Here is a 25,705-nt window from a genome sequence, read left to right as displayed (position 1 = left end):
CTAGCAGTGGAGCAGTTACCATGGAAACCAACAGAACATTTTAGCTGATTGGTCCGTATTTAGAATGTGCCCCCAGGATGCTGTTACCATTTTAAAGTAATGAAGGAAACTACTTTTCAAACCCGAACCTTTTAAACAGCATCAATAAATTATCGCTAATTTCTTTAAATGGGCGTCATTAATGGCCTAACCCTACCTGGAAACATCAATAAAACTCTGGCATTTATAATTTCATTTTATTAAATACTCAATAATGCTTTAAATCCTTTCTTGAAGTTTGGTATCATTATACTCTGAAAATGACCTGAAATTTAAAATATCACTACTTCTACCCTAATCCCAATCTTAGCAGTGCGATTAAAGCTCAGTCCATAATATCTAGCTGCAATAATATCATAATCATACATAGCACTATCAGCGCAATGAATCATTGCCTGAGAAGTGTTAGTAAATTATTGTATCTTTGTTCACACTGCTGTCAGTATGACACCTTACAATCGTTTTTTCTTTGACGAACTCACTAAACAAATTATCCACATTAGTGCCCCCCTCCCCCTGGGATCCCAGAGGTGACGTCATATTGCAGAGATTTGGCAGCAGGGGGCCTGCTGGATCATGCTCTAAGATTCTGTAACAGTTTATTCACCAGACAGACGGGAACATTTCGTTTGGGATATTGCACACAAAAAAAAAAAAATATGTAAACAAATTTCTATTCCTTTCATAATGATACCAAAAGGGATTATGGGATTTAATATTTTGAAATGTTTATACCTGGGACGTAGAGGAACATCCAGGAGTGGTTGGTTTAGATACCGTTTGTAAATCGTAACAAGTGCTGTTTTAGGAAAAGCCTTGATGGAAATATACTTTGTGTTAAGTCGGATCACAAGAGATTTATACTAAATTCTCAAAGTTGCTGTGGTGTGATCTCACAAAGTACAGCGGGCACTGGTAATGTCTCTGCCTTAGAGCCGACAAAGCCAAGTTCAAACCCTGGCCACCAGTAAGTGTCCCTGGGCAAGACACCAAACTGCATATATCCACTTAGCGCCTCGTAGAATGTAAGCTCATCTCAACACCACCCTCTTCACCTCTACATATTTCCCTTTCATAATTGTAAAATGCCGTGGAATATGTCGACGTTGTGTAAATGCTAAAAATAATAATTATCCACAGAACAGGTTGGTTAGGTCTGGGCTGAAGGTACATCCTGTGTAGTAGTTGAACATCTAGAACGTCCATGATGCTTTGAAGGCTTTAGAACAGGGATAGGAAATGTTCGGCGTTCATGATATCGTGGACTACGTCTTCATTGACGCTTTGCTAGCATTATAGCTGTAAGAGCGTTCAGGGAGATGTAGTCCACAATATCTGCAGTATGTATGTTGCCTTATTTAGCTATGTAAATATTCCTTTACGTGCTCTTATATACTAGGCTGGGCCTTGACACAACCATTTACTCCTATATTTATGCAAGGTCATCTAATTTTCCAAAATCTAGTATCGAGTTACTTTTAAATATAAATGAATATATTAAGATATAAATAACGACAATTGCTGCCCCATGTGATTTCTCCACAATTAAAATTTTAGTAAATAAGGCATTTGACAGGTGTTAGCATTGTAAAAATCTATTGCTCTCCATATTAAAAATAATCTGAATTTATTCAAATAACCCGTAAAAAAACAACACCCTGAAAATACAGATATAGTTTCACAGATTTTTGAATATTTGGTTTGGTAGTAGCTATGTAGTCAGAGAGCTACTACAGTGCCACATAAAAAGGGATATGTATTACCAATAAGATCTGACACCGCAGTGTGTTTCCTTCAGACATTTTGAGCTTTAGCAAGCTATTAACAGAGCAGGAAACAAGAAATTCTAAATTAAACAGACTGTGCAATAAAGGAAGTGTAAACACTAGATCTCAGTTTACAGGAAGTGTGTTGGAAGGCTGTATAAGACACATGCAGGGAGGTGTGACTAGGGCGGTGTATAGACACATTGTTTTATTTATTCATTTTATTTTTTACAGATTTTAGGAATAAAAAAAAAAAAATGGGTGTACGTGCAAAATATATATTAAAGGGACACTATAGTCACCTGAACTAAAGCTTTTTGAATTTGTTCTGGTGAGTAGAATCATTACCTTCAGGCTTTTTGCTGTACACACTGTCTTTTCAGAGAAAAGCCACTCAGATGGCTACTAGAGGTGATCACGTTTGGATAGACTTTAAGGGGTTGTTCCCCTTACCCACTATCTGCTCTCTCACTCATCTTCCACACTAATTCATCTAAAATGTTGCACATTACCAGAAAGCTATGGGTGTCACCACATTACGAACAATTCATCCAGGGGGCTTTAATCGCTTGTATATTACATAGACTCTTGGCTCTTTGAAACTAAATCGACAAACGCTTTCCACCCCATCTTAAGAGATATTGTGAATTACATTTCATCAAACCTAGCCCACTTTGTTTTGTAAAGTTTACTAAAATAGGGTGGATTGATTAAACGTAATTCACATAATCTTCAAAACCAAATCAGCACAAACTAACAGGGTATTTGATTTGAAAATGTAATAAGCCGTGTACATAAACCATTTGTTCGTGCAGCAAACACAATCATTTGTGCTGCTTTGATTTCTGAGACATCGTGCATTATCTTCTCAAATCCTTCCCATTTTGCACCCCATGTTATAAACGTTTGTATGTACATTGTTTCACCATGAAATGCTGCACATAATGAGTATAAACCCTCTGTAGTGGTTGACGCCAGAAGTGCCCTCCTGTATTGGGACAAACAATTTAGCAATGGTTTGCCCCCTTACCTGGGTTTCTGCCAGGCTCCAAGGTGGTCTAGTGACAAGTCCCCTGATTTTGTAGAGCTGCAGCCATCGCCATTCTGATGGCTGACTTTCTGAACAATGCAACTTGCAGAGAATTGACATGAGCCATCCTAGATCTAGTCCCAGGCTGATGACCCCTTGATGATGCTGCCCGAGGAAGAATTACACTTCTAGAAGCACAGGTGTTAAAGAGAAAGACTCCAGACACCATAGCCACTTCAAACCACTGAGTGGTCTGTGCCCAAATTAATGCTCTCTCTTAAATAACCCTGTGTATCGCGTATTAAATGGTAGGTTGCTGTGTTAACCCCTTCTAGGCAACATTAAACTGGTGCTATTTTTATCTCTGGTTTCCTTTATTTTCCCCTAAAAAGTCACCTAGAAATTGGCAAAGACCAGCAAATCGCAAACTGGATGGAGGTCACAAGGTCTAAAATCTGTCATATCAGAAGTCAAAGCTACACAAATGTCTGAGACACAAATTCAGCACAAATTGAAAATGTGCATTCCCATTTTAATTACATGGGTGTTAAGTGGGTGGAGATTGATCAAATTCATGGCCATCTCTCAAACCATTGGACACAAAATGTTCATTGTTGTGGCACAAACTGAATTTAAAAAAAAAAAAACTGGGTGCAATTGTGGGGAGGGGTTTGGTTTTGGAGATAGTGCGCCTTGTATTTAATCAAATCATCATAACGTTATAATGAACGGTGTCTTTTTTCTAATATTAAAAACATGGGGTGGAAAGTTGGTGGAGTTTCAGCAGAGCTAATGCACAATAGCACTAAAAACAAAGCCGCACAAACTTTCATTTTCGCAAATGGTGTATTTTTATTCACCTTTAAAAAACATGAGGTGCCAACTTCGCACAGCTATAACTGGGAGTATGATTGCTGTGGAGCTCTGTTATACACTCACATTACTGGGAGTATGATTGCTGTGGAGCTCTGTTATACACTCACATTACTGGGAGTATGATTGCTGTGGAGCTCTGTTATACACTCACATTACTGGGAGTATGATTGCTGTGGAGCTCTGTTATACACTCACATTACTGGGAGTATGATTGCTGTGGAGCTCTGTTATACACTCACATTACTGGGAGTATGATTGCTGTGGAGCTCTGTTATACACTCACATTACTGGGAGTATGATTGCTGTGGAGCTCTGTTATACACTCACATTACTGGGAGTATGATTGCTGTGGAGCTCTGTTATACACTCACATTACTGGGAGTATGATTGCTGTGGAGCTCTGTTATACACTCACATTACTGGGAGTATGATTGCTGTGGAGCTCTGTTATACACTCAGACACACCAATATGGAGCTCCTAGAAAAGAGGGACATTAGGATAGCAGAGAGGGAAAGAGGGATTTGGGCACAAATTATAGACCATCATTCCTAAATAATGAACGTTGGGAGATATGGAGGATGGTATTCCATTCTTAACAGTAGAATTTGCTCCGACATATAGCTTTACTATTTGAACTATATTAATGGTACAAATACAGTTAAAGTAATTGACAAACATTTTAATGAACATTGAAAGTTTACTCAGACAAATCTACTACATTCTCAATTAGCTCAATGGTCTCAAGATATTCTTAAACTGCAGATTCAAAAACATATGTTTTTAAAGTATTGAGCTGAACCTGGCTCAATGTCTGAATGCTAGTTGCCTGTACTAGTTTTAGGCAGTTCATGACATGTTAAAGGGACACAAGTCACAAAACAACTTTAGCTTAATGAAGCCGTTTTGGTGTAAATGACAGTGAATTGAGCAGTGAAACCTGAGAAGTATGATCTATACACTAAAACTGCTTCATTAAGCTAACGTTGTTTAGGGTACTATAGTGTTCCTTTAATGTGACTTTAAAAAGATTAATGCCTTAAAGAGAAAGTATGTCTTATTACAGCTCCAGGGAGATTGACTGCAGCTTCTCATTTTTGTAAAGACCATTTGATGTGTTTGGAGTACCTAAAACCTGACCCTCTCCAGCTGCTGAGCTAATGCAGACATTTTTAATCTGCATTATGCAAATTACAGATTAATTTACACAAGATGGGTTAGGAGTGTTGGAGTGGCGATGTCGTAACGGTTACATGGCACGGGAAGGTTATGGCGTGGAGCCCGCCTCATCCTTAGTGAGGTCCACCCACTTTCCCTTTTCTTACCTCGACAGGAAGAGCTGGAGTAGAACATGACATTCCAGCATCAGTACAGGACGTGCGAGAGAGATGTACACTAAGTCTTTAATCTTAATAGTATTAGCATTGGAGCCCTTAAGGATTCAATAAGAATAAAGCAACCAGCATTTTGGAAAGCAATTTCAAACCTTTATTTACAACTGTCACAGTGACAAAAAAAGTTTGAGAAAAACAAAACAAAAACAAACAAAACAAAGCTAGCTTCTCCCTGAGCCTCAAAAATTACATATATATACTATTTTACAACAGAATTTACTAGAGTGCTTTTTGTTCGCAGATACATCAGTAACAAATTGAAAGATACAATAATCTCAAACAAGATGGAGACACAAACGTTTAAAATCAGGAGTAGGTTTTGTTCCCCCACTTGCAAGTCATACAGTCTCAGGAGCGCCATTTCGATTTTCATGCTGTGTGGCACAGCTGGGGAACAAGAAGGTGACAAGTTAAGTTCCATCGGCAAGTGGCATTCCGTAACACCCTTCAGTTGAGAACATGACCACGTATCACGCTCCGGCTTTGAGAGCACATGGATTGTGTTAAAATTCCAGGCCATCAAAGGCCCAAATGACATGGTCAGTCACTAGACACTATGAAGAAAACAGGACCAGAATTACAAAACAGACACCCATTGGTCTGGACTGAGGACATTTTTTCTTGGTGACAAACCGTTTGAAGATGCAGATGAGATAAAAATACTTCTACCTCCAAGGACTTCCTACACGTGTCACTAGAGAACACACAAAGCTTTACATTTTGCATTTATCATTCAAAGCACAGACACAAGTTATTGCTATAGATTACTGAAAGATAGGATTAGGCAGACCTAAAAACAGTTTGTGGATAGCAATATTTTCCTTTGTAGCCCACAGCATTTCAAACATTTATTTTTTTGCTTTTATTTTTTTTTACTTTCAGCTCAATGAACGCTGAAAAAAAAATATGGATAAAGGAAGCATGAACCAGAATGTGACTAGTCTATTGTGTGCAAGATAAATAATGGCCTCTTGAAAGACTGTCCATTTTGTGCAATGTATGTGGGTTACTGATGAATGAAATGGATGTTTATTTTTAGGTCTGTCAGCACCCATCAGATGCATCCATCACATGAATACACGGACAGGGGACTATTTTCGAGGAAACAATTTAAACGTCCCTGAATTTTCTACTGTACACAGCAAACCAAACAAAAATGCTTTGATGATTTAATGCTACTTTAAGAAATATATCTCTTAATCTACACTGTTAGACAACAATTTCTTGCATATCCCAAAAAAAAATAGTTTCTATAGGTGCGGTAAATCCTACAATTTTTTTTACCCCAGTTTTGGCAAGTATCTTTATTTGCACTACACTGACAAAAAACAAACTTTTTTTCACAATGGTGAAAGATCCCTAATATCGTCTGATCCCTTTCAGACTACGAAAACACATATGTGCGCAGGATAGCCATCTTGAAAATCTGACATGCTGTGTGGGCACGTATGGTGTGAAACAGAACACTATCGAATTTGTTATTGGAACAGGAAGCTCTGTAATGACCGGCAATACCAGAAAATTAATCTTCAAACACTGCTAGATCCCAGGCGCATATTCTCCATGTCACGTTTGGAAGCAAATTAGAAAAACAAAATTATGAAACAAGCCAACATTCTATGCATGAAATGATATTGGGTCCCTTGGAAGGGTTTCCATATAGCTATGAAGACAAAACATGACATTATCTCCAAGTTAATCACTTGTCTATGGTACCATCGTAAAGGTGACTCATGTGCCAGGCTGAATAATAAAGGTCACAATATTTCACCACCTCTAAGCTTCACTTACAATAGGACAATTCCCTTCTAGGTGATATCCCCCCATCCCCAAACACTTTCTCAAAATTTGCTATTTTCTTGCTGATAAAGAAAATTAACATTAAATTTGCATTCTTTGAAAGAGAAAAAAAGAAAAAGAAAGGTCCATCCGTTGCTTGCTGCTGTTGAAGTGCACTCTATGGTTAATTCCTGCCTTTGATGCCTTGTGGGAATATGAGCGCTACTTCTAGGATCAGAAAAAAACCAACTCAGATCGCAATCTCTAAATAATGGAATATAATGGAGAAAAAAAATATATAAAGCAAACATTTCTTAGAAGACTTCCTGCTTTTGATCACATGACGGCTGTATTTTCTCACAAGGAAAAAAAAAAATCTCACAGGTGCATCTTTGAGTTTGTCATCTTTAACAGAAAACCTCTAACAGATTCATAGTCAAGCCATTTTGTGGCCATTTCCTCCTTCACACGACAATAGATTTAAGATCGGATGCAGGGCTGCCATTACTGCTCCTGGCTAGTTTCCTTCTTTGTTTCGACGCAGTCATCCTTTTCCTCCTCCACAACAAATTCCTCTGGAGGCCATCGCAGCTCACCACTCTCTACATCTCCTTCTGTAGGCTCCACGACAATCGAAGGCAGTCTGTCCTTCAGTTTGCAACATCGCTCAAAATCAGAAGGATCTGGGAAAATCTAAAGATATCGAACAATTAATGCATATGAAACAAGAACAGATTTACGGTCTATACCTATTACCAAGATTTCATATTTATAAAAAAGAAAAAACCTCCACTGATCCAATTAATATAGAAGCACTACAGCATGGGCAAGAAACATTCAGCCTCCAGATGTCATCTACCCTGAAGCTTTACCAGCACTATGAAAGGTCCACGGGTTCAAGAGAGCCAACGGTTGACAATCCCTGCACTAGAGATTCAAGTTACTTTATCAAAATGATTTAATGGGTTACTCAAAACATCATGACCACTTCAGTGATTTGAAGTGGTTATGGTGGTTGGAGCCCTTATGTGCAGATGGAAGTCTAAGTCCACCGATGGCAGACTCACTGGGGTGTTATCAGTCAGCCCAAATTAGAGTTCCAGGATGGCCAATGTCAATTCTGGCAACTTATCTTAAAAAATAAATACATTAAGTATTTCCTTGCAATACTTGAAAGGTTTTATTACATTAGAAATATTTGAGGAGAAAGTAGGACTCTATAAGGAATTTGAGGGCTCCATGTTTGAAACATAAAGAGTTCGGTTCCTAATTTTCTGATGGCAACTAATCTTGCTCTAAGCACTTTACAGTACATGACCACAGGCTGGACCCAGAGAAAACCTGTATAAATAATTTTACAATTCTTAATATTTTTAAAAGGCGCCCTTAATGTTAGATTTTGAGAAATACAATGTTTAAAAGTGCTACAGAATGGATAACTTAAAGATGGAGACAATCCAACGTAAAGGAAATGAGACTAGGAAAGGTCAAAGTAAGGATGGAAGAATATCCACGAATGGATGGCCTTTAAATGGCACCTTTCATGCCCCAAACTACGCATGCTCATTAGATTGGGCATACGATTTTTTCTAACAGTTTTGCTAGCAAATGTATAGATTAGGAAACAAAACCTGGCTCTTCTCCTCGCTGTTATGTCAAGGCACTGCACTGACTGACAAGTGAGAGCAGAAAATACCTCCCTCAGTGATGTTGGCACGCAGCCTTCATTGCCAGCATTTCATCAGCGCAAGGGGCACTGCCTAGGGAGTTTCCATAGTAACCAAAGAGCATGTGCTATGGGTACAGGGCAGTGAAAACTCCTGCAGAAGGTCTTTTCTACGTTCCCTTGTCAGTCAATGGCTTAGCAAGCAGATGCATTGACTGACATAAAAACTTTTTTTTAATCGTTTTTTTCCTCCTCATCCATACATTTGCTATCGAAACTACTAGCACAGTGTGACGTTAGAATAATATGCCCTGTGTAACGAAATTGTTTAAAAATACATGAAAGAGCGCCTGTCATGCCTAGACTATTGTTTCAAGAATTATTCACCAGCATCTTGGGGTCAAAACATCACTGTCCTGGACAAACTCCTTCACCAACCGATACAGTGACAACAAGTAACCAAGAAAAGGAATGAATATAAAGTAATCTCGTAAAACAGACACAAATGAGGTTATCACAATATATCTATGTTGGGGAGAAATACTGATAATCCAGCAAATATCGATCACAATTCATGTACTATCTGGTTCAACATAGGAGCTTAAAATCAAAGTCATTATTTGAAATATAAAACTATTGCTCTTGAATGTTGTCACAATACAGATCGTTGAATCGGAGAAAAACTAAAATATGTTAAATATTTAAAAAAATAAAATTAAAAAAATGGGCCAAATCCAGTATAACCAGTTCAAAGAAAAAGAATTCCTAAAGAATGTCACTCAAGATTTTCAGTACCAAACGTAATAAGGTCCGTGGGAGCGCAACACCACAACAAGGACAAAACCCACTCTGTTGTGTTCTCTGTATTCGTTCATGTAATCAATAGCAGGAAGGGTCGTACTTTACATGACCCATTTTTTTTTTTTTTTTTCAAGCAAGCCAGGCAGAAACGAGGACAGATTAAAGTTAACCACGCTAAGTGAAAAAGGTTTAAAGCTCTCTTGTACATTAGCCGTACCAATTTATACCACCAATACCCATCACTTGCTTGGCTGATACAGAGATCTAGCTGGAAGCTGTAGGGGACACGTATTCAATGTTAAACCGTTTTAACAATGAACCATCAGCTAGTACCATGGGAGTCCGGCATTAATGTTAAAGGGACACTCCAGACTTCGAAAATACTTGCTTGCAGAAGTGTTATTTGTGAAAAGGAGTTCAATTTACAGAAAAAAAAAATAACTTTGTTATGCCCCCATTATGTTATCCTGGTTTGGTTAGCTCAGTAGAGAAACTAAGGAGGCAGCAATTGCCTTGCAAAGACTTCTCATCGAGCTGCATTGGGAAGTCTGATTGGAGTTAGGAGAGGGAGGCTTGCAAAGACAGACAAGAGATCTACACCTTCTGCAAGCTGTCGTAAATATATCCAAATGGAGGGTGGGGAGAAGGCATGCATGTTTTTACCAAGGGTACACATGTTAAAAGGTTATTTTAAAAAAGTGTTTTTTTTATTTATTTGTGTCTCTTTAATTAAATAAAATTGAGCTTTATAAATTGAAATAAATTGCGAAAATTAAAGTATTCCATGTCAAGGTTACACGTTGGGGAGCGGTGTTTGGTTTTCTAGTGGTTACAATAAAAGCAAGCAGTACAGTTGAAGTAGATATCAATACAACGAATGACCCGCATATTACTAAAACATTTGTTTCCTAAATTTCCCAGAAAGGGCTTTACTATAAAAGTTCTTATTGGGATTTGGAGCAATACTGGTTTGGTTATTGTCCTTGAAGCCAAAAATGCTACGTTTCATTTTTCACACCACGTTCCATTCCACTTGGGAGCAAAGCACAGTTAGGGTCACTTGTTTAGAGAACACGGAAATAAAAATATGAATACAATTTGGGAGTCAGCAAGTTTTTATTGCAGCAATGTAAAAAAAAAAAAAAAAAAAAAAAGGTCATCTTAAACAGCTGCTAAGGAAGCTGATCCAGCAAAAAGCTATTTTCCACAAAGTCGTGATTTTAGCAAACGCTTAAAAGAAGTTGAAATTATTGCAAACAAGTGCAGGTGTTTTTTCGGAGGATAGCTCTAATAAATCCAGAAACACCAACATGAACGAATACATAATACAAGCCATGAAAATAGGACGTCGTACCACTCTGGGTCCAGAACGTGCTGCAATAGAGTAAATGCATAGGCAGTGCACCATTACTTCCATTTTAGCTTATGAATTAAACTTCTGCCCATGGCATCAGCAGATCCGAAATACTAGATTAACAGGTGGTGCGTGCATCGGTAGGCTTCAGGCACGTTTGGTGAGCCTTTGGCCAGTACAGAGGACACAATATCATACACTGGTTTGGTTTGAGGGTCACATCCATGGGCGGGTAATGGGTTGTGCCTATGCGGATACAATTGTTGACCATCCACCAGTGGTCAAACGTTAGCCCTTTAAATTTTATTATGTCATCTTATGGTATTGGTTGTTGATCTCCCTTTATCAAGGATGTATGCTAAAGATATGTAGGATTAAAAAAAAGTTATCAATGTACAGGCGGTGCCATCAACAGGTCATATTTTAATACATACTTTAAAGAAGAGCCTGGCTCACACACTGCATGGCAGGTCCACCTGTCTGCAATACCAGTAATGTTCTTTACGACCTGTGCCTCTAGCAGAACATCCGTAGAGCAAAGATCTTTCTGCTGAGCTCCAGGAAGAACCAGTGGTTGGGCAGCAGAATGTTAATATCACAAAGAGCGAGCTAGTTTGATAATCTGGCCCTTTACACAGATACTTCCTAACACCGAAAGGAGCAGGTGTTGCAAACTGCTGGCGCATAGTGTTGGACTTTGCTCCCAGTCACTATTGCATCACCGGTCATTCACAAGTCCGAAACAGAAATGTTAAATTAAATCCCCATCCGGATGTTTATTTTATTTACAGCTTCTCTTTTTTGGGGTTTGTTTTTTATTAAAGCAATAGAAAACACATTACAGTTTAAAACCACACAGTACAGGGGTTTATGGATTACGCCAAGCACACCCACTGAGAATTGGACAGTAAGGGCTGGCTGACACCACCTGGTTATGGAAGAAACTGCAATTGCAGCAAACTTTCACAAGGCAAGTCTTTTGTTTTAAATAGCTTGGCTACTTTCACCATTGAGCAAGTCTGATCAACCATTTACAAAATTATATTCCATAACCCAAAACATTGGTGCCAAAGAGTTATGCAAAATTTAAATCCATATTGCATATCTGTAGAATGCAATATATCTGACAAAACCAGAAAAATAGCTAAACTAGTCAATACAATAGCCTCCAGGCATTGATCTGAGCCTTTCATCCTTTGAGGGCAATATAATAAATACCATTGAGTTGGATAATTATACCTATATCTTAAAAATGTTTTGGAAACAATCTATACCCTTCCTGGTAAAACATGACTGTAGCAGTGTGGGAAAACAGTCAGCCTTTCCATAGTGGTTCTATTTAAAGATGAATATAAACAATATAATAAATTCTACAAGTGTGTCAAAGTAGAACAGTAACCGGCAGACCAAGCATTATACAGTTATAACTTAAACTGCCAAGCCGTGCAGGAGGAAGTCACCGTCACACGCACATCTGCTTTTCTTGGTTGAGAAACATTACATTTACGACTCAAGCAAGGGGATTATTGTTCAGTGTTCCCTAGAGAGGATTACACAGCATTTACAAAAGAACAGAAAATTACAAAAATCCCACTTCATCTACTAAAGTAAGGGAGCCAAATATTAAGACTGCGATGATTGTTCCACGTTTGTTTGCCCGTTGTTAAAACCAGAAGCTTTCATATTTAATGAACATTAAAGTCCTGGGTAAATGCTCTCCTCTTGTTAATGGATTAGAACATTTCAACAAGTAATGTGACAATGAGAATCGTAGAGCCACCATCTGCAAAACAGGCGGATGGGCAAGGTTAATTTAAAGTTGATATAAAAATTTAATTTATACATTGCAAAGAGGATTCCTCCAGCAACTATTAAAGATATTTACCTGATTAGCGATTAGGGCCATCCAAATAACCACACAAAGTACTTCTGGAAATCCCAGTGCCCCTTAAAAATCTGTGTGGCACCTCAATGTCTACTGTATGACCATGTTTTTTGTTTTTATCTAAAAGTCAAATAGCTATGACCGATATTTTAGACACTGCCTAATCAATACATCCCTTGTTTATATGAGTGATGCATAATACTCAACATTAAAGAACCACTATATCGCACTATGAAAAGAGTGGACATTTGTTGATGTCAAACTATAAAAAAAAAAATTTAAATTACAAACTACCTTGATACTTTGATTGCAGTCGAGTATTTGTGTCTGAAATGTGTAGCCATTAAAGAGGCCAAGGCACAGGAAGGGTTTTTTCCTGAGCTCCTCTGAAGAGTATTGTTATGGCACCTGCATTGCAACTGGGAGGTTCCGGGAAGACATTTTATTCCTCCAACTAGACTTGTTAAAATAAATGTAAAAAAAAAAAAAACTTTACCATGAGGCAATGTGGAAGAAAATTGCCAAGTATTTTGGGTGAGATACACGATTCAAAAGAATGTGAATGCTGTGTAAACTGGTCAGAGTTATAATCACACCACATACTATTCTTTTGTGCAAAAAAAAAAAAAAAATGTCCAGCACAACAAGCGATCTCAAACTAGTTTATAAAACAAAGCTATTAAAAAAAAAAAAAAAAAAAGGGAAAAAATAGACAAGTCATTGCTGTATTCCTGGAAATCTGTTATGCCAGGAGCCTTTTTACACTCAAGTGAGCAATTCCCAGTAACATGGCAATGATGATGATTTAGAAGCTGCAAGTTCATTCATAAATTGCCCACAATTCCTAGAAAGTCTGACTAATACAAAGCCTTAACGAGAGACTTCATGGCTGCAGCAGGTCCTTCAAGGTAGGACGTACGCTAATTGGCCAGTTTAAATAATTTTACAGACCACAGCGGTAGAGGTTTTCCTAACAGAGAAAACACATACCAACAATGAGCTGAGTAACTGGGAATAATGACCACAGAGAATGCCTTAAAACATCCGGTGGAAGGACATGGCAAGGCTGTGGTGCATCTCACCTCAAAGGCTTTGAGGTGAGAAGTCCACCTTAATTGTAAGAGCCACCAATCATTCGCAGGCCCAACCCTATAATCTAGCATCATAGTATGGGGGCATAAGTCAGTCATGAACAGGTCTTAAAATCTAGTTATTCAATGTTGGACTAATTCACAGCGTACATCTCTCTACCACTAAACAAGCAAGGTATGAGAGGATGAAATGCCTAAAATAAGCAAATGCCAACAGTCTAGATGGAAACACTTCTAGAAAATGTTAAATTTCTGTGTTGTGTACAAGTAAATGTGCATTGTCTGCTAGGCTAGAAAGGGCATGCTGTTAATCTGTCTGGCCTCCCCCGTAATGGCAAGACTGCCCCTTTCGTATGATGGACGGGACCCACCCTCCTTATGCCTGCTCTATTGCCTGCCTCTGTTCTGGAAGGCGAGCAAGAAAAGTTGGCACCAAGGAATACTCTGGAAACAAACTAAACAGCACCAATTCTCTAAAAGGTAAAAAGCTGTGTGAAAATAATATGGTCTACTATCCCATCAATACAAAGCACTAATATATTTTATTTAATTTCTTTAAACTCCATCATAAAGTAACTTGCACATAGAAGAAACTATCCAACGCATTTCACCACATCTAGTGAGCCCTATCTACTAGAACAGAAATTGTTGCCCGTTTCCCAGGAAACCACAAATTTAGGGCCCAAACAACCAGGCTAAAAATCACAAACATTACGATTTGGTTATTTTATCCTAAAATTTGCCATTTGGTGGCTAATTCATGACATCTTTGTTTAGAATAATGACAACAGTATATTAAGGAGGGATGCAAACAGAAAAATAAAAATAATCAAAACCCATTGCCTATTACCAGGGTGTGTCCTGTTTGAACGTGATTCACACATCTCACTCACACCAAGCATTAATGAAAATATTCAGTAAATACCCTTAATACCCCTCATCTTTTAGCTACCAGTAAATGCCATCCTGTTTAAGCCTCTCCTACATCAGTTTTGCCAATTTACCTGATAAGAGTCTTTGCGAGGACTTAATCCAATCTCATCCATGGACTGAGTGTTCATTATTACTTCAGTCATTTCAGCTGATCTCAAGTAATCAGTGCTGTAAAAAAAAAAAAACATTGGTTGAAGAAAAACAGCGATCTAAGGTTACAGACAACCATTTCATGATATCCCTTGCCCAGTCAATTCTGGTTTACATTTGGAAAGCATAAACCGTCCATGTTTTACACCATTTATGATGGACCTACCTTGCCTCTTGAATGAATGTATCTTAACCGGTTTGTCAGAGTTTGAATTTATTGCATACCAATTGTACTACGCTATGAAATACGGTGATGAGAAAATAAATGAGAAGTGGTTTTGTCCATCGTGGTCTGAAAGAACATTATTAAAGGGCCATTAACACAAGAGTTGAAAATCTACCACTGAAATCCACGATTTTACAAACGCTACGAAATGTTAGGAGAAGTGGGGATGTTATTGCTTTAAAGTATAACCCCACGGCAGTTTATTTTACTCCATGGCATTTGGGAGCTTTTATCACGAGGGGCTACAAATACCTTTAAAATCACAACTAGCCAGAAGTCTAGCAATTACGCCATGCCAAACAAAAACAAAACTTTTGAAACATTTGATTTAACTTTTCAAATTAAGAAATCGTCAATGTAGAATCATTTATCATAAAACATGTTTATGCTTTTTATAAATAATTTCTAGGTAACCTATGGCATGTGATGTACAAGTCACAGTCACTTCCTGTTCCTCTCACATTGTGATAGCTACTCTGCCAATCACTGACATCACATGATCTCTCTGCAGCATTGTTTTGTTATCTGTAACTTATACTAAGGATTCTAAAATGGCCACCTCCATAACGAGACATTGAGGTGTTCAAATGGTGATGCCAGTAAACGTACTAAAACATATGAAAATAACATTAATCGATAGTTTAAACTGTGCATAAAACTTTACAAGAAACAGGGATACCTTGCCAAATCGTGTATATAATGTAATGCTATATCTCACAGGATCAGAACTATCGAGGTTCAATAAATGCTTATAACAAAGAAAAAAACTCAATTGGTGTACAATAACAGCTGTAAGTCAATGGAAAACCTTTTAGTTGAGGGTGAAGATGGTTCAATGCCAAGATATTTAGTCAGTGGCTATTACCCGTGGCTAATAGGGATCTACACCCGCAAATTATGTAATTTTGCCAAAAATACCCCAACATTTTTATGATTGATGCTCAGCCTCTCCACAGCATGTCCAGAATTAAAGGGGACCCAGCGGAACGAACAATGACAGACTTTCTAAAACCACACTTGGTCTACTATATCAGTAGATTTTAATTTATTTATTGCAACAAAATTACCCTTTAGTCAATGCACTGGATAAAGCACTGAAAAGCAGACAGTAGGATTTGAGAGCCAGGTCCAAAAGCTTACAATCCAACGGTGCTGGATAGAACACTCAAAGACAACTCATTTCAAAATAAAAAGATATGACATTAAGTCCATTCAAAAAAACATAAACAGATTGAAATTCATTGTATCTATTGACTGTAGACACTTGCACGCCAGTAAGTATCACAGCAGACGTTTACAAATTTAAATCTTTACGAAGAATCATTTGATGTTGGTACGCATGCCTTTCAGAAATCCTAGTGGTGTTTAACTAAACTAGAAATTGCTTAGAAGTGACAAGTTTATTGCAAATATTAAGCAAAAATAGTCAAATTTACCTATAACATACAAATCCCTTAGCAGTTTTCCACAATTCCTGGTTCATAACAGCTTTGCTAGTCTTCGTATTAAGCAGGGACTACGCTTTTCCCAGGGTTAATTTTAAAATGTAAAGGAGCCATGGATAAAAAGTAATATCTCCCCCAACCTTGAATATTTATCACTTGGATATCCCAGACTCCGTTCTAACATGTCTAACTTGGAAGGGATTATTTAAAACAGTGGTTAACGTTTTATAATCCAGAATAATCTGGCTCTAAGCACAGTGTCCAGACTGGAGCAATGACGAATTCTAATTCGCTGGAATATTCAGCGCAATGTTCAACGGTCAGTGAGTGGAGCTACACTGCTTAAGGTTAACAGATCCATAAAGAACATTAGAATTATCCTATACTACTGCATTTTATATCATCTGCAGCCAAGACCTGGACCATTCAACCAATTGGTTTCTTACAGTACATCTCCTGAAATGATAAAATGGGATTCTTAAACACAAAATGCTAGAAAGGCCAGTACCAGGGTGACCGCATGTTTTCGGATTGCTACTTATTCTATGACAGATTATTTTCACAGCGTCTGATATAAAATACCATTTTATTAACCTTTTCAGTGACAAGCGCACCTAATGCATTACAAAACAAAAATCAATAGGTTTGGTAAAAAAAAATAAAAAATTGTGTCTTTGGTGAGGACGGCCCATAAAAATTTTAACATTCCAAAAATGTTTTTGCCAGTTTTTATTGCTTTTTTTTTTAAACTCACAATCTACCTTGTGACAGCACAAACACTTTGAGAAAAAGTTTTGATTTGGCAGGCAAAGTTTTTTTTGTTTTTTTTTTTTTTTTAAACTTGAGCAATGTTCATCATAACATTATTGCAAATTGTTTATTAATTTCGGATGAATAATTTGTAGTATGATCTTCTATTAACCCAAATGCACCATCATTTTCACTCATCCTCTATTTCTGGTAACGTCAGCACTTAACAGCAGGGTTAAGCTCTACCGATCACTCAATGTTCAGAAATAAAACAATTAAACAATGAAGACCCTATAAGTACCCCTTCAAACTAAGTGACCCATAGTTATTCTGTCCACATGCTATGGATGTCAACTATATAAATCCAAAAAGCCGCAGGAAGAAGACATTGAAATCTGATTAATTAGGCCCATACAAATCTGCTAGGTCTATCGGATGACCATCACTGGGTCTCAGCAACATGGAAACCGATTACCTGAGCTGGCATTGCCTCCATGCAGGAGAACTGCAGCTAGTTCTTTGGTCCCTCAATTGTTTAGAAATGGGGCCTTCCCAAAATGGATCTGATGGAGACCGCTCATAATGAGTCAAGAGGTTTACCATTCACAGAGGTAAAGTAAGCTCGTCCCAGTTGAAAATTCCAGGAGGAATAAGAGTGTCCTCCTTTTCCACGAATATTTAGTCTCCCTCAGAAAACTCAACATGACTTAAATGAGGTTTTGGTGGTTACACCATTCAGGCCCAGGAGGCCTTTGTTTCTGCTACTATGGAATGTCACAGGAGTATCCTACACACCCTCCTGGTCAATCCACAAGTCATTGCAGCTTGATCCCCTGTTCCACCCATCCCCTCAGTCCCTACTCCTGAAGAAGTCTGCCTTTTCTGCCAAGGATACCCTTTAATTCTTACAGGATGGGTTGGATAATGGACTTTGGTCCAAGTATCTTCATTGTCAGCACTTTCTGGTGCTCAGTGGGCCTTAAACCAGGATGTTGCCAGCTACATGAAGGCTATTCTTAAAATACATATATACCCAGTAAGATGCTCCTCTCCTCCATGGGATTTACCATTGGTTCTCAACTTTGCAATCAGCTCCTTTGAACCTTTACAGGACATTCCTCTGACACTACTTATATGGAAGACAGCAATGCAGGTGGCATTGATTTTTTGCTGATGAACCCCAGAATTGGTAGCCTTATCGGTAGAAGAACCATTCTTGATCTTTCATCAGGATGTCAAATCAAGCACGTCCAAGTTTCTATATGACCCAATGCACATTCCACAAGAACCATCTCTACTTTGGCAGCAGTGACAGGTTCCAGCTGATCAGATTTGCAGGACAGCTGGCTGGTCCTCGTCAAATACTTTTATAAAGCATTGTCATTGGGATGTGAGATTGGTGGAGGAAGCATCCTTTGGGAAGCTGTCCTTCAAGCCTCCACAGTTTAATTTATTCTGCTGAATACGCACATTTTCTAGCAGTACTTCGGTGCTCTGTGTTTATTACTCCCTCTTATTGTTATACATGGCACTGCCTTGCTGTTAAGTGCTGCCATGGCAGGAAAACTGAAAATTAACTCATACTTAGATATTTTCCTTTCCCAGTAATGGGCCCACGGCAGCACTGCTTGCCATTCCAGCATGGGTGACTTTAGAATGAACTGAGGGCCACTTAATTTGGAGGGGTACTTATAGGGAGTGTGACGAACATAACCTTGCCACGTGCTCCTGGAGGAGCCGGCTTGCCAGCCTCAGGACTATGGGCGCTGCAAAATGCACTGTTCGTGTGATTTGTGATTATATTGTTCAGGAACCAAACTGCACAAACCAGAGACCACCCGTGTGCTTGTTAGGCCCAATTGACACCTTGTAACGAGTTCCACCACAGTGTTCTAATAGTTTTTCTGGGTGGCCACAATTCATATTAACAACCACGAGGTGGCGGCCTTCTTGTTCGCATGTTAGGTCGTCGAGTTCATGGAACTGAAATCGGACACCAAAACTCCCAAACACTGCTGGACTTCAATAATCGCCTGCGTTCGGTTCTATACAACTTAGAAGGGCACTGTTCGGTAGAATCATTCCCACAAACAAGGTGAAAAAGTTACACATGGATTCTATTCAGTATTTTATGCACTTTTATACTCACAAAAGTGACCGACCGTTAGCACGGATTGCATGGAACTGTTTTGGCATAGGACCATGTGTTTGGTCGGTCAAATAATTGACTTCCATGGAAAAACAGAAGCACTGAACCAATCTGGGGTATTTTTGGATATGTTGGTCACCCAGATTGGGCTATCCAAGAATGTAACTGGGGTTTCTATGGATTTTGGGGTACTTTTGGGATGTTTTTAAAATTATATGTTTTTTGTACCTGAGAGATAATTTAATTATATGTTTGCTTCTCAGATAATTATCTCTCAGGCACAAAGGATCATGGGAGGGACTTCCCTGTATTGTATTGGAAACCCCTTGCAGGGGCATTTGCATAAAAGGCAGTGTGCGGCCTCCAATAAATCAGATGACACTCAGCATTAAGCCTTAGCTCATGTGTTTGGAGGGGGAGAGGAGGGGGGGGGAGGGAAGACACCTAATTTCTTAAAGGGATACTATAGTCAACATAACTACAGCTTCTTGTATTTGTTCTTGTGAGTATAATCTTTCCCCTTCAGGCTTTTTGCAGTAAACACTTTTTCCCCCAGAGAAAATGCAGTGTTTACATAACTCCACTGGCCACTTAGATGGCTGCTAGAGGTGCTTCCTGGGGCAGTGCTGTACAGTGTGACTGACATTCAGTATCTCCACCCTCTGCATGCAGACACTGAACCTTCCTCAGAGATGCATTGATTCAATGCATCTCTATGAGGAGCTGCTGATTGGCCAGGGCTGGGTTTGGCCTGTGCTGGCACTGCTCCTGATCTACCTCCTTGGCAGACTTGGCCAATCCAGTGCTTTCCCATGTCAAAGCACTGTTATTGGCTGAGTGAATCACTTATAATTAAGTAAGCAGCAGCATACTGGAATAAAGTTAAGATTTTGCTATATTTAGGGGGGCCAGATGATGGTTTTAACACTATAGGGTCAGGAATACATTAATTGATTAAGTGCTTTATTTCTGTCCATTGGGAGTGATTGGAGGAGCTTAGCCCAGGTATGTGCTGCTGTGGATCATTATCGGGAAAGGAAAATATTGGTATAGGAGTTAATTTTCCATTATGTACAAGAGAATCTACAAATATGTGTCACCATTAAAACAGATAAAAGTGTCCAGTGTTTTTAGGGAGTATAAGGTCTCTGCGTGAGGCATCAGCTTAGCACAGTTTCTGTAGTGCCAAGTAGTATACATCCTAGTAAAATAGTATAGAGTCGAGAAAAGCACGGTCTAACCATTAGATTTAACTGACCTTACAGTAACTAAAATAACACCCTAATAAATTACTTATTATATGTTTCTTTTCTATACATTTTCCAAATAAATTCAAATTTTCAACAATTGACGGCCGCCCCACCACCACTGCTGGAATGCTATTCCGTGTTATTAACATCCTTTAAATAGTATACTGTGTATCTTTCATTCTCTAAAATGAAGTTTCACTATGTAACAAACAGGCTAACAGAAAGCATGACGTGCCAAGATTATTCTAAAAAGGAAAGTAAACATTGTTTGTAAATGAATCACACAGAAGAATAAAATGGCAAATATAAACAATGCAGGTTCTCTCAGACACTGTCGTTAAGACCTTCCCTTTGTCAGGTGACCTTGACAGACAGGTGACCAAACCGGTATTCTTTCATAAAGGATTTGTTCTGGGAAAAAACTACATAGATGGGTTTGTCTGACCGGTGTCAAGAGGGTTCATATATATTGTGGCATTCCTTGTATATGCTCAATCGAGGGGTTTGGCATTAAAGATATGACCTTAGGACAGTCAGATGGGTAATCACACTGTATTAAGTGAATAACCAGACGGTTATCAGAGTGCCAGTCATTTAGGTGGGAGGGAAAAAGATGCCTTAAATCAGCATTATTGGTTTCCTCCTAACAAGCACTCAAAAGGTCAGTCACTAATGTATCATCTATTAATTGCATCTATAGTCAAAGCCAAGGGGGAAGATAAAATATAAATAGGGTAACTTGGTTCCAATCAGCAGACTGCATCAATAGTGGGGGAGTGCCAAGTGATAGTGTGACAATGAGCAGGTCTGAATAGGGTCCCTTTAATTGCACATAACTTTCATTTCTCCCCCACTGGAGATTTTGGAAGAACAAAACTCAACAGGATCTAAAATGCCAGGATATAAAGTATCCAGAAGATTCCATAGTAAAAGTGTGCAGAGGATGTTTGTTTTGCACAAACTAATCAAACCACTGTCAGACTATAACTTGCAAAAACAGGATTTAAGTAAATTAAAAAACCTAACTGCGAAGAATTGGGCTATAATAGCGTTCTGGAAATTAGAGAATTACTTCAACTTTGATTATGTATTTCGGAAAACTCAACATACTCCGATTAAATGGTAAACTGAACGGCAGCTTCCATAATTCTCTGCCAGCCTAGCAGGGCATTATATGGGTTGTAGTTCAAACTCCGCAGGGCAGCACGTAACACCCTGGTTTGGCTACTATAATACTAGTCTTTACAACACTTGCAAGCTGCATCACCAACAGATACTGCATCACAGTACAATGCAGACCATATATACACGTACGGTTTAGTTAATCTTTGAACAGTCAGCTCCGCTACCTTGAGACAGAAGCTCAGCAACCACAAAACAGGAAGGAAACCTTTGCACCATTTCATGGCTGGAATAAGCAATGAAGTGTTTTAAAGGTTAGAAACGTTGACTCGTTCTGCTGCGGAGCACACCCAGAATAGATTTCCTGCTACAAAGCACAGCAACCAGATACAAAATAGAGAGTTATATACTAAAGGCTTATTTGCTAAACAGTGAATTTTGGGAATATATATTTCTATCTATATTTAAAAAGACCCGTAGGGGTCGAAACGTCGATTATATATCACAGATGAATCTGAAGTTCTCGTTCCATTAAACCACAATTTTTTCACTTGAGGCCTGTGAGTGCACCCCTGACTATCTGATATATATGAATTAACTTTCCAGTTCAGATAAACATTGGCCTAGAATTCAGTTTAACCTCTGAGCTTGATAAATAAACCCATAACTGCATTTAATAGTTTCCCCATACTGTGGCACAGTTGTTAAACATCTGTCTTGACTAAACCCAACATTCGAAATCCAAGTTCCACATTCCTTTGCATTTACTGAACATTCCATAGCATTGTGCACACACTCTCCAAACATTTGCCTTGCGCTCTGGGTTCTTAAAGAGCTTGATACAGAGCAATGTTTGTTTACAACCTCATAAAACCTATAGAACAATGATGTATACCTCCCAGAGCAAAGAATCAAAATAAACAAACAAACCATTTGTTAATCAATGGTGCAAACCCGATTCATTATAGTGAGAATCGATCACAGTGAAAATACAACAAACTTGTAGTTAGAAACTTAATGTATACCAGCCAACACCAACCCAGACTCGCTATAGTGAACTAGAGTTACACCATTGTGACTAGTGAAACTAGCTGAATGGCCACTAGATAATTTTCCTGGCAGACAGGGATACAGGACACATGGTAATGGTAATCTGACACATGGCACTGCAGTGATATAGCCAGTATTGTAACAGGGCCGCCAGTGATGCATGTCTCAGGCAATGCCAGCCTACTAATCACTAGTTGGTGCTGTGCCCATGGGTACACTTAATCACATCCTCATACGGAAAATATGGGAGGTAATGCAGACCACAGCAATATGCAAGATCATTCCAGTAGTTTCCATGGTGATTACTCCAATTTTAGAACTTTGAGTATGATAATCAATTGTGGGTCAATCTCCCTATGGACTAGGAGTTGGCACGCGCCATGCAAAACTCAAGAAGGACGACTAGTTCTATATAATCCGAGTAGTCCAAGACTGGGACCAAAGCCAGCATGGCAGCCCATATGCTGAAATGCACATTTACATCAGGATTTCAGGAGAATGGGTAAAAACTTGCATAATTTTAGTCACGATAATTCTAATAAAGTGATTAAAATACTCTAATATAATATAATACAATATAATACTCTAATATATAAATGGAATCAAATCAGATGTTAATCAGAGATTTAGACTCTGGTAATATCAGGGTGTCTGAATGCATGTCTGACACGGTATAAAACAGACAGCACAAACACAAACAGATGAAACCAGTCTGGAGACAGACAGCCCTGACCAGCACTCCTATATACAGCATTACCAATGTATATACACACATATACACACCGCTTTGTCTTATTTTCCCAAACACAGCCAGACCAGCTGAACTCTGTCTCTCACTGAACAAAGAAACGCATGATGTGGGCTCCAGTTACAGCCAGAGATGCCCATTATACTGCAAGCCAGGACAAGGCACTGCACACACCCCCTAGGGTGAAGAGCCCCAGCCCAAGGATCCAGGGGAGCTCTGTACATGGAGCAGAGCCCCAGCCCAAGGATCCAGGGGAGCTCTGTACATGGAGCAGAGCCCCAGCCCAAGGATCCAGGGGAGCTCTGTACATGGAGCAGAGCCCCAGCCCAAGGATCCAGGGGAGCTCTGTACATGGAGCAGAGCCCCAGCCCAAGGATCCAGGGGAGCTCTGTACATGGAGCAGAGCCCCAGCCCAAGGATCCAGGGGAGCTCTGTACATGGAGCAGAGCCCCAGCCCAAGGATCCAGGGGAGCTCTGTACATGGAGCAGAGCCCCAGCCCAAGGATCCAGGGGAGCTCTGTACATGGAGCAGAGCCCCAGCCCAAGGATCCAGGGGAGCTCTGTACATGGAGCAGAGCCCCAGCCCAAGGATCCAGGGGAGCTCTGTACATGGAGCAGAGCCCCAGCCCAAGGATCCAGGGGAGCTCTGTACATGGAGCAGAACTGGTCCCAAGCACCATGGGGACTTCATACAAAGACACATGTATCCACAATGTAACTCCCACCGCCTGGCACCTAACTAGTTAACTTCCTTAAAGTGACCCATTAATCAGAGAGGAGACAAATGTCAGCTGAACACAGCATGAACTTGGAGGAAGAGAAGGGGGTCACGGACACCCGATATAAAGTTTTACATAGCTAAATAGAATTATAAAATATACTAGAGAAGTACAGGACCCAAGTTGCAATGTCAGGCACTGGCAGCTAAATGGGTTAATTTATAGATTAGTCTAAATACCTGGCAGCTAAATGGGTTAATTTATAGATTAGTCTAAATACCTGGCAGCTAAATGGGTTAATTTATAGATTAGTCTAAATACCTGGCAGCTAAATGGGTTAATTTATAGATTAGTCTAAATACATGGCAGAATAACCAACTCCCAGCCAGACAGTCAGTGCTAAGCCAGGTGCCCCCCTTTTACTGACATGGGTGGGAGGTGGACATGGGGGAATGGGGTAGTTTGTCCCCAATCAGTTCCAGAAATCTCTTCCAGTTCCTGGATTGCAGGTTTTCCATCCAAAACTGATTTTCTTTGTTCATCCATGCCCTCCAGGAAAGCTCCGCAGTCCAGGAGAAGTCAGCCTCCCAGAAATAAAACACAAAGCTAAATCAGACTTACCAGTGAATGGGGTAAAATACAGACATGAAGTCCTGAGAGGCTGATTTAATGCTCTGCTTAAAGTGATAGCACCCAGGGGCTCTCTGCAGTCCAGTGATGGGAGCAGTCAGTATACACAGCTCTGACCCTCTCCCTGGGAACACTCAGTGCTGTGTGCCAGCCAGGCTGCCCAAGAGGCTCTTATATAACATAGGGGGCGTGTCCTCGCAGGCCACTCCCACCCGGCTTGACGTCAACCAAAGCATGAATGGTCTGAGCTTGCGGCTCATCCCTTGGATACAATCAGCTTTAAATTGTAAACTCAGTACATTCCAGCTCTCTCATCCCTCCCAGCCAATCAGAGCTCAGATCCAGCTCACTCATCCCTCCCAGCCAATCACAGCCCTCATCCACAATTACCTGCATTCTGCACTGCTGGGATACATTGTATTCCTGTATCCCCCCTCCTCCCCCTCCCCTCTCCATAGCCTGCCTGTTTGTTCAGCAGTGTGACATTTTATTAGTGTTTTGTTTTTTCCTTTTTTTGTTCTGTTTCTTGTGGTTTTAGTGCATTCATTCCCACCTTGCTGAGGGCTTGTCCCCCTGGCTTAGGAAGTGCTATATTTAGGAGGCTGACATCTATTCACAGACAAGCCCTCATTTGAATGAATATATTATGCATGATTGCAGAGGGATGTTCTTCAGGTAGGGAGAACAATCACTGCAAATGTGTACTTAGATACACACAGACACAGTATACACCCCACACCCCTGTATTATATACTGTATACTGTATACATATAATACACAAGATCCAGCGCACTCACCTGTCCACTAAACAGCAACTTCAATGTTGACAGATTGTATTCGTTTTTTTTTTTTTA

The 25,705-nt window shown here is 39.5% G+C and overlaps 1 protein-coding gene across 1 annotated transcript; it reads right to left on the bottom strand.

Moving 5' to 3' along the window:
- Positions 1-5,174: 5,174 nt before the first annotated feature.
- Positions 5,175-25,012, bottom strand: LBH (LBH regulator of WNT signaling pathway). Its single transcript, XM_063444075.1, has 3 exons — positions 24,843-25,012; positions 14,684-14,780; positions 5,175-7,575 (listed from the first exon to the last, which is right to left on the bottom strand). The coding sequence occupies exons 1-3, from the start codon at positions 24,866-24,868 to the stop codon at positions 7,387-7,389; spliced, it is 312 nt and encodes a 103-aa protein (XP_063300145.1). The 5' UTR covers positions 24,869-25,012; the 3' UTR covers positions 5,175-7,386.
- Positions 25,013-25,705: the final 693 nt, after the last annotated feature.

Source organism: Pelobates fuscus, chromosome 2 (genome assembly GCF_036172605.1).
Source record: "Pelobates fuscus isolate aPelFus1 chromosome 2, aPelFus1.pri, whole genome shotgun sequence".
Taxonomy (NCBI): domain Eukaryota; kingdom Metazoa; phylum Chordata; class Amphibia; order Anura; family Pelobatidae; genus Pelobates; species Pelobates fuscus.
Note: the sequence above shows the minus strand (reverse complement) of the source record. Positions and strands in the feature narration are given on the sequence as shown.